Below are 13,109 nucleotides of genomic sequence, written 5' to 3'. Positions count from 1 at the left end.
CCACATACACCCCATATCCCCCTTATTCCCCCATATCCACCCATATCCCCCCCAGCCCCTCCATATCCCCCCCAGCCCCCCCATATCCCCGCATCACCCACCAGCCCCTCCATATCCCCCTTATTCCCCCATATCCCCCCCCATCCCCTCCATATCCTCCTTATCCCCCCCCATATCCCCCCCATATCCCCCCCAGCCCCTCCCATCCCCTTCATATCCCCCCCATATCCCCCCCATCCCCTCCATATCCCCCTTATCCCCCCATCCCCTCCATATCCACCCATATCCCCCCCATCCCCTCCATATTCCCCCCATATCCCCCATATCCCCCCATATCACCCCCAACCCTCCCATCCCCTTCATATCCCCCCCATCCCCTCCCGTCCCCCCCATATCCCCGCATCCCTCCCCATCCCCTCCATATCCGCCTTATTACCCCTTATCCACCCATACCCACCCCATCCCCTCCATATCCCCCCCATCCCCTCCACATACACCCCATATCCCCCAGCCCCTCCCATCCCCTTCATATCCCCCCCATATCCCCCCCAGCCCCTCCATATCCCTCTTATCCCCTCCATATCCCCCCCAGCCCCCCCCATCCCCTCCATATCCCCCCTATATCTCCCCATCCCCTCCATATCCTCCTTACCCTACCCTATATCCCCCCCATATCCCCCCAACCCTCCCATCCCTTCCATATCCCCCCCATCCCCTCCCATCCCCTCCACATACACCCCATATCCCCCCCATCCCCTCCATATCCCCCCTTATCCCCCCATCCCCTCCATATCCCCCTTATCCCCCCCATCCCCTCCATATCCCCCCCATCCCCTCCATATTCCCCCCATATCCCCCTTATTCCCCCCATATCCCCCCCATATCATCCCCAACCCTCCCATCCCTTCCATATCCCCTCCATATCCCCCCCAGCCCCTCCATATCCCCCTTAACCCCTCCATATCCCCCCCATCCCCTCCCATCCCCTCCATATCCCCCCTATATCTCCCCTCCCCTCCATATCCTCCTTATCCCCCACTATTCCCCCCCATATCCCCCCCATCCCCTCCCATCCGCCCCATATCCCCCCATCCCTCCCCATCCCCTCCATATCCCCCTTATTCCCCCATATCCACCCATATCCCCCCCATCCCCCCCATATTCCCCCCATATCCCCCTTATTCCCCCCATATCCCCCCCATATCCCCCCATATCCCCCCATCCCCTCCATATCCCCCCCATGTCCACCCCATCTCCTCCATATCCCCCCCTGTTCTCCCCCAGCCCCTCCATATCCCCCTTATTCCCCCATATCCCCCCCCATCCCCTCCATATCCCCCCTATATCTCCCCATCCCCTCCATATCCTCCTTATCCCCCCCTATATCCCCCCCATATCCCCCCATCCCCTCCTGTACCCCCCATATCCCCCCCAACCCCCCCATCCCCTCCCATATCCCCCTATCCCCTCCATATCCCCCCATATCCCCCCCAGCCCCCCATCCTTTCCATATCCCCCCCATCCCCCCCTACTCCCTCCTATCCCCCCCACATCCCCCCCATATCCCCCATATCCCCCCCATACCCCATCTTCTCCTGTCCCCCCCATCCCCTCCTGTCCCCTCCATACCCCCCATATCCCCCCCATCCCCCCCTACTCCCTCCTATCCCCCCCACATCCCCCCGCCATATCTCTCCTGTCCCCCCCCAACCCCTCTTGTCCCTTTCTGTCCCCCCCATTCCCCCCCATCCCCTCCATATCCCCCCCTACTCCCCCCCATATCCCCCCCATCCCCTCCTGTCCCCTCCATACCCCCCATATCCCCCTTATCCCCCCATATCCCCCCCATCCCCCCCTACTCCCTCCTATCCCCCCCACATCCCCCCCCATATCTCTCCTGTCCCCCCCAACCCCTCTTGTCCCTTTCTGTCCCCCCCATTCCCCCCATATCCCCCCCCTATTCCCCCCCATCCCCTCCCATCCCCTCCATATCCCCCCTTATCCCCCCTGCCTGTCCCTTGCTGTCCCCCTGTCCCTTGCTGTCCCCATGTTGCCAGCTGTCCCTATGTCCCTTGCTGTCCCCATGTCCCTTGCTGTCCCTGTATCCCTTAATGTCCCCCTGTCCCTGCCTGTCCCCATGTCCCTGCCTGTCCCCATGTTGCTGGCTGTCCCTGTGTCCCCAGCTGTCCCCCTGTCCCTGGCTGTCCCTGTGTCCCTTAATGTCCCCCTGTCCCTTGCTGTCCCCATGCCCCATGATGTCCCCATGTCCCAGGCTGTCCCCGTGTCCCCGGCAGTCCCCGTATCCCTTGCTGTCCCCCTGTCCCTGCCTGTCCCCATGTCCCTTACTGTCCCCATATCCCTGCCTGTCCCCATGTCCCTTGCTGTCCCCCTGTCCCTCCCTGTCCCCATGTCCCTGCCCCCCCCCCATCCCTGCCTGTCCCCATGCCCCCCTGCTGTCCCCGTGCCCCCCTGCTGTCCCCGTGCCCCCCGCTGTCCCCGTGTCCCTTACTGTCCCCCTGTCCCTGGCTGTCCCCGTGCCCCCCGCTGTCCCCGTGTCCCTTGCTGTCCCCATGTCCCTGCCTGTCCCCATGTCCCTTGCTGTCCCCATGTCCCTTACTGTCCCCCTGTCCCTGCCTGTCCCCCTGTCCCTGCCTGTCCCCATGTCCCTTACTGTCCCCATGTCCCTTGCTGTCCCCATGTCCCTGCCTGTCCCCGGCAGTCCCCCTGTCCCTGCCTGTCCCCATGTCCCTGCCTGTCCCCGGCAGTCCCCCTGTCCCTGCCTGTCCCCATGTCCCTGCCTGTCCCCATATCCCTGCCTGTCCCCGGCAGTCCCCCTGTCCCTGCCTGTCCCCATGTCCCTTACTGTCCCCCTGTCCCCGCTGTCCCCGTGCCCCCCGCTGTCCCCCTGTCCCTGCCTGTCCCCCTTTCCCTGCCTGTCCCCATGTCCCTTGCTGTCCCCATGTCCCTGGCTCCCCCCATGTCCCTTAATGTCCCCCTGTCCCTGCCTGTCCCCCTGTCCCTGCCTGTCCCCAGCTGTCCCCCTGTCCCTCCCTGTCCCCATAGTGCCTTAATTTCCCCATGTCCCTTGCTGTCCCCATGTCCCTTACTGTCCCCATGTCCCTTACTGTCCCCCTGTCCCTCCCTGTCCCCATGTCCCTGGCCCCCCCCATCCCTGCCTGTCCCCGCTGTCCCCGTGACCCTTACTGTCCCCGTGTCCCTGGCTGTCCCCATGTCCCTTACTGTCCCCATGCCCCCCGCAGTCTCCGTGCCCCCCGCTGTCCCCGTGTCCCTTAATGTCCCCGTGCCCCCCGCTGTCCCCCTGTCCCTGCCTGTCCCTGCCTGTCCCCATGTCCCTGGCCCCCCCCATCCCTGCCTGTCCCCACTGTCCCCATGTCCCTTACTGTCCCCGTGTCCCTTACTGTCCCCCTGTCCCTGCCTGTCCCCATGTCCCCGGCTGTCCCCGTGCCCCCGCTGTCCCTGTGCCCCCCTCTGTCCCCGTGTCCCTTACTATCCCCATGTCCCTGCCTGTCCCCATGTCCCTGCCTGTCCCCATATCCCTGCCTGTCCCCGGCAGTCCCCCTGTCCGTGCCTGTCCCCATGTCCCTTACTGTCCCCCTGTCCCCAGCTGTCCCCATATCCCTGGCTCCCCCCATGTCCCTTAATGTCCCCCTGTCCCTGCCTGTCCTCCTGTCCCTGCCTGTCCCCAGCTGTCCCCCTGTCCCTCCCTGTCCCCATAGTGCCTTAATTTCCCCATGTCCCTCCCTGTCCCCCTGTCCCTTAATGTCCCCCTGTCCCTGCCTGTCCCCAGCTGTCCCCCTGCCCCTGCCTGTCCCCATGTCCCTTACTGTCCCCATGTCCCTTACTGTCCCCATGTCCCTTGCTGTCCCCGTGTCCCTTGCTGTCCCGATGTCCCTTGCTGTCCCCATGTCCCTGCCTGTCCCCCTGTCCCTCCCTGTCCCCAGCTGTCCCCCTGTCCCCCTGTCCCTGCCTGTCCCCATGTCCCTGGCCCCCCCCCATCCCTGCCTGTCCCCATGCCCCCCTCTGTCCCCATGTCCCTTACTGTCCCCGTGCCCCCCGCTGTCCCCGTGTCCCTGCCTGTCCCTGGCTGTCCCCATGTCCCTGGCCCCCCCCTATCCCTGCCTGTCCCCGCTGTCCCCGTGTCCCTGCCTGTCCCCGTGTCCCTGCCTGTCCCCCTGTCCCTGCCTGTCCCCATGTCCCTTACTGTCCCCATGTCCCTTGCTGTCCCCATGTCCCTGCCTGTCCCCGTGCCCCCCACTGTCCCCATGTCCCTTACTGTCCCCATGTCCCTGCCTGTCCCCCTGTCCCTGCCTGTCCCCCTGTCCCTTAATGTCCCCCTGTCCCTTAATGTCCCCCTGTCCCTGCCTGTCCCCAGCTGTCCCCCTATCCCTGCCTGTCCCCATGTCCCTGCCTGTCCCCCTGTCCCCTTCTGTCCCCATGTCCCTTAATGTCCCCATATCCCTTGCTGTCCCCCTGTCCCCAGCTGTCCCCATATCCCTGCCTGTCCCCGGCTGTCCCCATGCCCCCCGCTGTCCCCATGTCCCTTACTGTCCCCATGTCCCTTACTGTCCCCGTGTCCCTGCCTGTCCCCATGTCCCTTACTGTCCCCATGTCCCTTAATGTCCCCGTGCCCCCCGCTGTCCCCGTGCCCCCCGCTGTCCCCCTGTCCCTGCCTGTCCCCATGTCCCTGGCCCCCCCCCATCCCTGCCTGTCCCCATGCCCCCCTCTGTCCCCATGTCCCTTACTGTCCCCGTGCCCCCCGCTGTCCCCGTGTCCCTGCCTGTCCCTGGCTGTCCCCATGTCCCTGGCCCCCCCCTATCCCTGCCTGTCCCCGCTGTCCCCGTGTCCCTGCCTGTCCCCATATCCCTGCCTGTCCCTGGCAGTCCCCCTGTCCCTTACTGTCCCCGTGTCCCTTACTGTCCCCGTGCCCCCCGCTGTCTCCGTGTCCCTGGCTGTCCCCGTGCCCCCTTCTGTCCCCCTGTCCCCAGCTGTCCCCCTTTCCCTGCCTGTCCCCATGTCCCTTGCTGTCCCCATGTCCCTGGCTCCCCCCATGTCCCTTAATGTCCCCCTGTCCCTGCCTGTCCCCCTGTCCCTGCCTGTCCCCAGCTGTCCCCCTATCCCTGCCTGTCCCCCTGTCCCTTAATGTCCCCCTGTCCCCTTCTGTCCCCATGTCCCTTAATGTCCCCATGTCCCTGCCTGTCCCCCTGTCCCCTTCTGTCCCCATGTCCCTTAATGTCCCCATATCCCTTGCTGTCCCCCTGTCCCCAGCTGTCCCCATATCCCTGCCTGTCCCCGGCTGTCCCCATGCCCCCCGCTGTCCCCGTGTCCCTTACTGTCCCCATGTCCCTTACTGTCCCCGTGTCCCTTACTGTCCCCGTGTCCCTGCCTGTCCCCATGTCCCTTACTGTCCCCGTGTCCCTGCCTGTCCCCCTGTCCCTTAATGTCCCCATGTCCCTTGCTGTCCCCATGTCCCTCCCTGTCCCCGTGTCCCTTGCTGTCCCCATGCCCCCCGCTGTCCCCATGCCCCCCGCTGTCCCCGTGTCCCTGCCTGTCCCTGGCTGTCCCCACTATGCCCCCTGATGTCCCGGCGCTGCGCTGCTGTGCGCAGGGATGTTCCAGCGCCTGGACAAGCTCCGTAAGAACGCCTTTGCCAGCGTCATCCTCTTCGGCACCAACAACGACAGCAGCATCTCCGGGGTGTGGCTCTTCCGCGGGCAGGAGCTGGCCTTCCAGGTGGGGGACATCTCCATGTCACCTCATGTCACCTCTGTGTGTCCTTACGTCACCTCCATGTCACCTCTGTGTGTCCTTATGGTGGCCTTCCAGGTGGGGGACATCTCCATGTCACCTCCGTGTCACCTCATGTCACCTCATGTCACCTCTGTGTGTCCTTATGGTGGCCTTCCAGGCTGGGGACACCTCATGTGTCACCTCCATGTCACCTCATGTCACCTTCATGTCACCTCATGTCACCTCTGTGTGTCCTTATGGTGGCCTTCCAGGTTGGGGACATCTCGTGTCACCTCCATGTCACCTCTGTGTGTCCTTATGTCACCTCCATGTCACCTCTGTGTGTCCTTATGGTGGCCTTCCAGGTTGGGGACACCTCCATGTCACCTCTGTGTGTCCTTATGGTGGCATTCCAGGCTGCGGACACCTCCATGTCACCTCATGTCACCTCATGTCACCTCTGTGTGTCCTTATGTCACCTCATGTCACCTCATGTCACCTCTCTGTGTCCTTATGGTGGCCTTCCAGGTTGGGGACATCTCATGTCACCTCATGTCACCTCCGTGTTACCTCATGTCACCTTCTGTCACCTCTGTGTGTCCTTATGTCACCTTATGTCACCTCTGTGTGTCCTTATGGTGGCCTTATGGTGGCATTCCAGGTTGGGGACACCTCCATGTCACCTCATGTCACCTCTGTGTGTCCTTATGGTGGCCTTCAGGTTGGGGACACCTCATGTGTCACCTTATGTCACCTCTGTGTGTCCTTATGGTGGCCTTCCAGGTTGGGGACATCTCATGTCACCTCATGTCACCTCCGTGTCACCTCATGTCACCTCTGTGTGTCCTTATGTCACCTCCATGTCACCTCTGTGTGTCCTTATGGTGGCCTTATGGTGGCCTTCCAGGTTGGGGACATCTCATGTCACCTCTGTGTGTCCTTATGGTGGCCTTCCAGGTTGGGGACACCTCCATGTCACCTCTGTGTGTCCTTATGTCACCTTCTGTCACCTCTGTGTGTCCTTATGGTGGCCTTCCAGGTTGGGGACACCTCCATGTCACCTCCATGTCACCTCCATGTCACCTCCATGTCACCTCTGTGTGTCCTTATGTCACCTCATGTCACCTCTGTGTGTCCTTATGGTGGCCTTCCAGGCTGGGGACACCTCATGTGTCACCTCCATGTCACCTCATGTCACCTTCATGTCACCTCATGTCACCTCCATGTCACCTCCATGTCACCTCATGTCACCTCTGTGTGTCCTTATGGTGGCCTTCCAGGTTGGGGACACCTCCATGTCACCTCTGTGTGTCCTTATGGTGGCCTTCCAGGTTGGGGACATCTCCATGTCACCTCCATGTCACCTCTGTGTGTCCTTATGTCACCTCATGTCTCCTCTGTGTGTCCTTATGGTGTCCTTATGGTGGCCTTATGAAGGCCTTCCAGGTTGGGGACACCTCATGTGTCACCTCCGTGTCACCTTCTGTCACCTCTGTGTGTCCTTATGGTGGCCTTCCAGGTTGGGGACACCTCCATGTCACCTCCATGTCACCTCCATGTCACCTCCATGTCACCTCTGTGTGTCCTTATGTCACCTTCTGTCACCTCTGTGTGTCCTTATGGTGGCCTTCCAGGTTGGGGACATCTCCATGTCACCTCATGTCACCTCCATGTCACCTCTGTGTGTCCTTATGGTGGCCTTTTGGTGGCCTTCCAGGTCACTGTCACCTCATGTGTCACCTCCGTGTCACCTCATGTCACCTTCATGTCACCTCATGTCACCTCATGTCACCTCTGTGTGTCCTTATGGTGGCCTTATGGTGGCCTTCCAGGTTGGGGACATCTCCATGTCACCTCCGTGTCACCTCATGTCACCTCATGTCACCTCATGTCCTTACGGTGGCCTTCCAGGTCGCTGCTGTGTCCCCAACCCCCCATATTCCCCCTCTATTCCCCCTCAGCCCCCCCATATCCCCCCCAGCCCCCCAGACTGACCCCCAGCCCCCCATATCCCCCCCATACTGCCCCCAACCCCCCATATCCCCTCCATACTGCCCCCATCCCCCCATATCCCCCCCATACTGACCCCATCCCCCCATATCCCCCTATTCTGCCCCCAGCCCCCCCATATCCCCCCCATACTGACCCCCAACCCCCCATATCCCCCCCATACTGCCCCCATCCCCCCATATCCCCCCCATAGTGACCCCCAGCCCCCCATATCCCCCCCATACTGCCCCCATCCCCCCATATCCCCCTATTCTGCCCCCAGCCCCCCCATATCCCCCCCAGACTGACCCCCAGCCCCCCCCATACTGCCCCCAACCCCCCCCCTCCCCTCCCCCCATACTGACCCCCATCCCCCCATATCCCCCTATACTGCCCCCGGCTCCCCCCCAGCCCCCCCATACTGCCCCCATACTGCCCCCCAGCCCCCCTCTATATCCCCCCCATACTGACCCCCAGCCCCCCCATCCCTCCATACTGCCCCCCACTCCCCCCATATCCCCCCCATGCTGACCCCCCGTATCCCCCCCAGACTGACCCCCATCCCCCCATATCCCCCCCATACTGCCCCCATCCCCCCCTATCCCCCCCATGCTGACCCCCCATATCCCCCCCAGACTGACCCCCAACCCCCCATATCCCCCCCATACTGCCCCCATCCCCCCATATCCCCCCCAGACTGACCCCCATCCCCCCATACTGCCCCCATCCCCCCATATCCCCCCCAGACTGACCCCCAGCCCCCCATACTGCCCCCCCATACTGCCCCCCTCCCCCCATATCCCCCCCATGCTGACCCCCCGTATCCCCCCCAGACTGACCCCCAGCCCCCCATATCCCCCCCATACTGCCCCCAGCCCCCCATATCCCCCCCATGCTGACCCCCCGTATCCCCCCCAGACTGACCCCCAGCCCCCCATATCCCCCCCATACTGCCCCCATCCCCCCATATCCCCCCCATACTGCCCCCATCCCCCCATACTGCCCCCCCATACTGCCCCCCTCCCCCCATATCCCCCCCAGACTGACCCCCATCCCCCCATATCCCCCCCATACTGCCCCCATCCCCTCGTATCCCCCCCACACTGACCCCCAGCCCCCCATATCCCCCCCATACTGCCCCCAGCCCCCCATATCCCCCCCATGCTGACCCCCCGTATCCCCCCCAGACTGACCCCCAGCCCCCCATATCCCCCCCATACTGCCCCCAGCCCCCCATATCCCCCCCATACTGCCCCCATCCCCCCATACTGCCCCCCCATACTGCCCCCCTCCCCCCATATCCCCCCCAGACTGACCCCCAGCCCCCCATATCCCCCCCATACTGACCCCCAGTCCCTCATATCCCCCCCAGACTGACCCCCATCCCCCCATATCCCCCCCAGACTGACCCCCAGCCCCCCATATCCCCCCCATACTGCCCCCATCCCCCCATATCCCCCCCAGACTGACCCTCATCCCCCCATACTGCCCCCCCATACTGCCCCCCTCCCCCCATATCCCCCCCATGCTGACCCCCCGTATCCCCCCCAGACTGACCCCCATCCCCCCATATCCCCCCCATACTGCCCCCATCCCCCATATCCCCCCCATACTGCCCCCATCCCCCCATATCCCCCCCAGACTGACCCCCAGCCCCCCATATCCCCCCCATACTGCCCCCATCCCCCCCTATCCCCCCCATGCTGACCCCCCGTATCCCCCCCAGACTGACCCTCAGCCCCCCATATCCCCCCCATACTGACCCCCATCCCCTCGTATCCCCCCCAGACTGACCCCCAGCCCCCCATATCCCCCCCATACTGCCCCCAGCCCCCCATATCCCCCCCATACTGCCCCCCTCCCCCCATATCCCCCCCAGACTAACCCCCATCCCCCCATATCCCCCCCATACTCACCCCCATCCCCTCGTATCCCCCCCAGACTGACCCCCAGCCCCCCATATCCCCCCCATACTGCCCCCAGCCCCCCATATCCCCCCCATACTGACCCCCATCCCCCCATATCCCCCCCATACTGACCCCCATCCCCTCGTATCCCCCCCAGACTGACCCCCAGCCCCCCATATCCCCACCATACTGCCCCCAGCCCCCCATATCCCCCCCAGACTGACCCCCAGCCCCCCATATCCCCCCCATACTGCCCCCATCCCCCCCATATCCCCCCCATGCTGACCCCCCATATCCCCCCCAGACTGACCCCCAGCCCCCCCATACTGCCCCCATCCCCCATATCCCCCCCATACTGCCCCCATCCCCCCATATCCCCCCCAGACTGACCCCCAGCCCCCCCATACTGACCCCCATCCCCCCATATCCCCCCCATACTGCCCCCAGCCCCCCATATCCCCCCCATACTGACCCCCATCCCCCCATATCCCCCCCCATACTTACCCCCAGTCCCTCATATCCCCCCCAGACTGACCCCCAGCCCCCCCATACTGCCCCCCCACCCCCCTCTGTACCCCCGTATCCCCCCCATACTGCCCCCATCCCCCCCATCCCCCCCATGCTGACCCCAGCCCCCCATATCCCCCCCATACTGACCCCATCCCCCCATATCCCCCCCATGCTGACCCCCATCCCCCCATATCCCCCCCAGACTGACCCCCAGCCCCCCCATACTGCCCCCCATACTGCCCCCATCCCCCCATATCCCCCCCAGACTGACCCCCAGCCCCCCATATCCCCCCCATACTGCCCCCATCCCCCCCATATCCCCCCCATGCTGACCCCCATCCCCCCATATCCCCCCCAGACTGACCCCCAGCCCCCCCATACTGCCCCCCCACCCCCCTCTGTACCCCCCTATCCCCCCCATACTGCCCCCATCCCCCCCTATCCCCCCCATGCTGACCCCCCGTATCCCCCCCAGACTGACCCCCAGCCCCCCCCCCATACTGCCCCCCTCCCCCCATATCCCCCTCATACTGACCCCCATCCCCTCGTATCCCCCCCAGACTGACCCCCAGCCCCCCATATCCCCCCCATACTGCCCCCATCCCCCCATATCCCCCCATGCTGACCCCCCGTATCCCCCCCAGCTGTGCCCGGACTGGCAGGTGGATTACGAGTCGTACACGTGGCGGAAGTTGGATCCGGGCAGCGCCGAGTGCCGCACGTTGGTGACGGAGTATTTCAGCTGGGAGGGGGAATTCGCCCACGTGGGGAAACCCTTCAACCAGGGCAAAGTGTTCAAGTGATGGGGAGGCAGCCGGAGGAAAAGGGGGGGGGGGGGGGGGCACCGCTTGGGGGGTGCGGAGCTGCCACGGGGAATAAACGGACACGGAACGGCTGCGGGTGTGATTGATGAGGGGCCGCCGTGGGGCGGGGGGGGGGGGCAATGGGGGTCATGGGGGTCATGGGGACATTGGGGGCAATGGGGGTGATGGGGGCTGTGGGGGTATTGGGGACATTGAGGGTAATGGGGGCAATAGGGCTAATGGGGTATTGGGGGTAATGGGGGCATTGGGGGCAATGGGGACATTGGGGGCGATGGGGGTATTGGGGGCATTGGGGGCATTGGGGGTATTGGGGGCAATGGGAGCATTGGGGGTGATGGGGGCATTGGGGGCAATGGGGGTAGTGGGGGTATTGGGGGCAATGGGGGTGATGGGGGTAATGGGGGCAATGGGGGCTGTGGGGGCAATGGGAGCATTGGGGGTAATGGGGGCATTGGGGACAGTGGGGGCATTGGGGTATTGGGGGTATTGGGGGTAATGGGGGCAGTGGGGGTAATGGGGGCGATGGGGGTGATGGGGGCAGGTGGAGGTAATGGGGGTATTGGGGGCAATGGGGGCAATGGAGGTATTGGGGGCATTGGGGGCAGTGGGGGACATTGGGGGCAATGGGGGTGATGGGGGTAATGGGGGCATTGGGGGCAATGGGGGTGATGGGGGTAATGGGAGCAGTGGGGGCAATGGGGGCAATGGGGGCATTGGGGGTATTGGGGACATTGGGGGCAATGGGGGTATTGGGGACATTGGGGGCGATGGGGGTAATGGGGGCATTGGGGGCAATGGGGGCAATGGAGGTATTGGGGGCATTGGGGGTAATGGGGGCATTGGGGGCAATGGGAGCTGTGGGGGCAATGGGAGCATTGGGGGTGATGGGGGCATTGGGGGCAATGGGGGTGATGGGGGTAATGGGGGCATTGGGGGCAATGGAGGCTGTGGGGGCAATGGGGGTAATGGGGGCAGTGGGGGCATTGGGGGCGATGGGGGTGATGGGGGTAATGGGGGCAGTGGGGGCAATGGGGGCAATGGAGGTATTGGGGGCATTGGGGGTAATGGGGGCTGTGGGGGCAATGGGAGCATTGGGGGTGATGGGGGCATTGGGGGCAATGGGGGCAGTGGGGGTAATGGGGGTGATGGGGACAGTGGGGGCATTGGGGTATTGGGGATATTGGGGGTAATGGGGGCAGTGGGGGCAATGGGGGCAATGGGGGCATTGGGGGTATTGGGGGCATTGGGGGCGATGGGGGTGATGGGGGTAATGGGGGCATTGGGGGCAATGGGAGCTGTGGGGGCAATGGGAGCATTGGGGGTAATGGGGGCATTGGGGGCAATGGGGGTGATGGGGGTAATGGGGGCATTGGGGGCAATGGGGGTATTGGGGGCATTGGGGGTATTGGGTGTAATTGGGGCAGTGGGGGTAATGGGGGCGATGGGGGTGATGGGGGCAGGAGGGGTAATGGTCGCATTGGGGGTAATGGGGCAATGTGGGCAATGGGGGTGATGGGGGTAGTGGGGGCATTGGGGGCGATGGGGGTGATGGGGGTAATGGGGGCATTGGGGGGGATGGGAGTAGTGGGGGTATTGGGGACATTGGGGGTAATGGGGGCAATGGGGGCATTGGGGGCAATGGGGGCATTGGGGGCGATGGGGGTGATGGGGGTAATGGGGGCATTGGGGGCAATGGGGGCAATGGAGGTATTGGGGGTAATGGGGGCATTGGGGGCAATGGGAGCTGTGGGGGCAATGGGAGCATTGGGGGTGATGGGGGCATTGGGGGCAATGGGGGTAGTGGGGGACATTGGGGGCAATGGGGGTGATGGGGGTAATGGGGGCATTGGGGGCAATGGGGGTGATGGGGGCGGGGGAGGTAATGGGAGCAGTGGGGTCAATGGGGGTGATGGGGGCAGTGGGGGTAATGGGGGCATTGGGGGTAATGGGGGCGATGGGGGTGATGGGGGTGGGGGTGATGGGGGCATTGGCGGCAATGGGGGTATTGGGGGCAATGGGGGTGATGGGGGCTGTGGGGGTAATGGGGGCATTGCGGGGGATGGGGGTAGTGGGGGTATTGGGGACATTGGGGGCAATGGGAGCATTGGGGGCAATAGGGGGCAATGGGGGT

General features: G+C 64.3%; 2 protein-coding genes across 3 annotated transcripts in view; both read left to right on the top strand.

The window, feature by feature from the left end:
* Positions 1 to 11,049, top strand: part of EEF1G (eukaryotic translation elongation factor 1 gamma) — a 55,438-nt gene extending 44,389 nt beyond the window's left edge. Inside the window, exons 9-10 of the mRNA NM_001397234.1 lie at positions 5,627 to 5,751; positions 10,799 to 11,049. Of these exons, the coding sequence (NP_001384163.1) occupies positions 5,627 to 5,751; positions 10,799 to 10,957 (284 nt within the window). The 3' untranslated portion in view covers positions 10,958 to 11,049. The remainder of the gene's footprint in view (positions 1 to 5,626; positions 5,752 to 10,798) is intronic.
* On the top strand, positions 5,676 to 7,745 carry LOC121108859. 2 transcript variants are annotated; one of them, XM_040657069.2, is made up of 2 exons: positions 5,676 to 6,705; positions 6,788 to 7,745. In XM_040657069.2, the coding sequence occupies exons 1-2, from the start codon at positions 5,777 to 5,779 to the stop codon at positions 7,740 to 7,742; spliced, it is 1,884 nt and encodes a 627-aa protein (XP_040513003.2). In that variant the 5' UTR covers positions 5,676 to 5,776; the 3' UTR covers positions 7,743 to 7,745. The 2 variants fall into 2 exon arrangements, with proteins under 2 accessions (XP_040513003.2, XP_040513005.2); XM_040657071.2 differs by having other exon boundaries at positions 5,676 to 7,028; positions 7,080 to 7,745.
* Positions 11,050 to 13,109: the final 2,060 nt, after the last annotated feature.

This window comes from Gallus gallus, unplaced genomic scaffold (genome assembly GCF_016699485.2).
Source record: "Gallus gallus isolate bGalGal1 unplaced genomic scaffold, bGalGal1.mat.broiler.GRCg7b scaffold_44, whole genome shotgun sequence".
Classification (NCBI taxonomy): Eukaryota; Metazoa; Chordata; class Aves; order Galliformes; family Phasianidae; genus Gallus; species Gallus gallus.
Note: the sequence above shows the minus strand (reverse complement) of the source record. Positions and strands in the feature narration are given on the sequence as shown.

Excerpts from the sequence above, each read along its gene's own strand:
- LOC121108859 (XM_040657069.2), top strand. The coding sequence starts at position 5,777 with ATGTCACCTCTGTGTGTCCTTACGTCACCTCCATGTCACCTCTGTGTG. Across the intron at positions 6,706-6,787 it reads TCCTTATGGTGGCCTTCCAG|GTTGGGGACACCTCCATGTC; the intron begins GTTGGGGACACC and ends GTGGCCTTCCAG.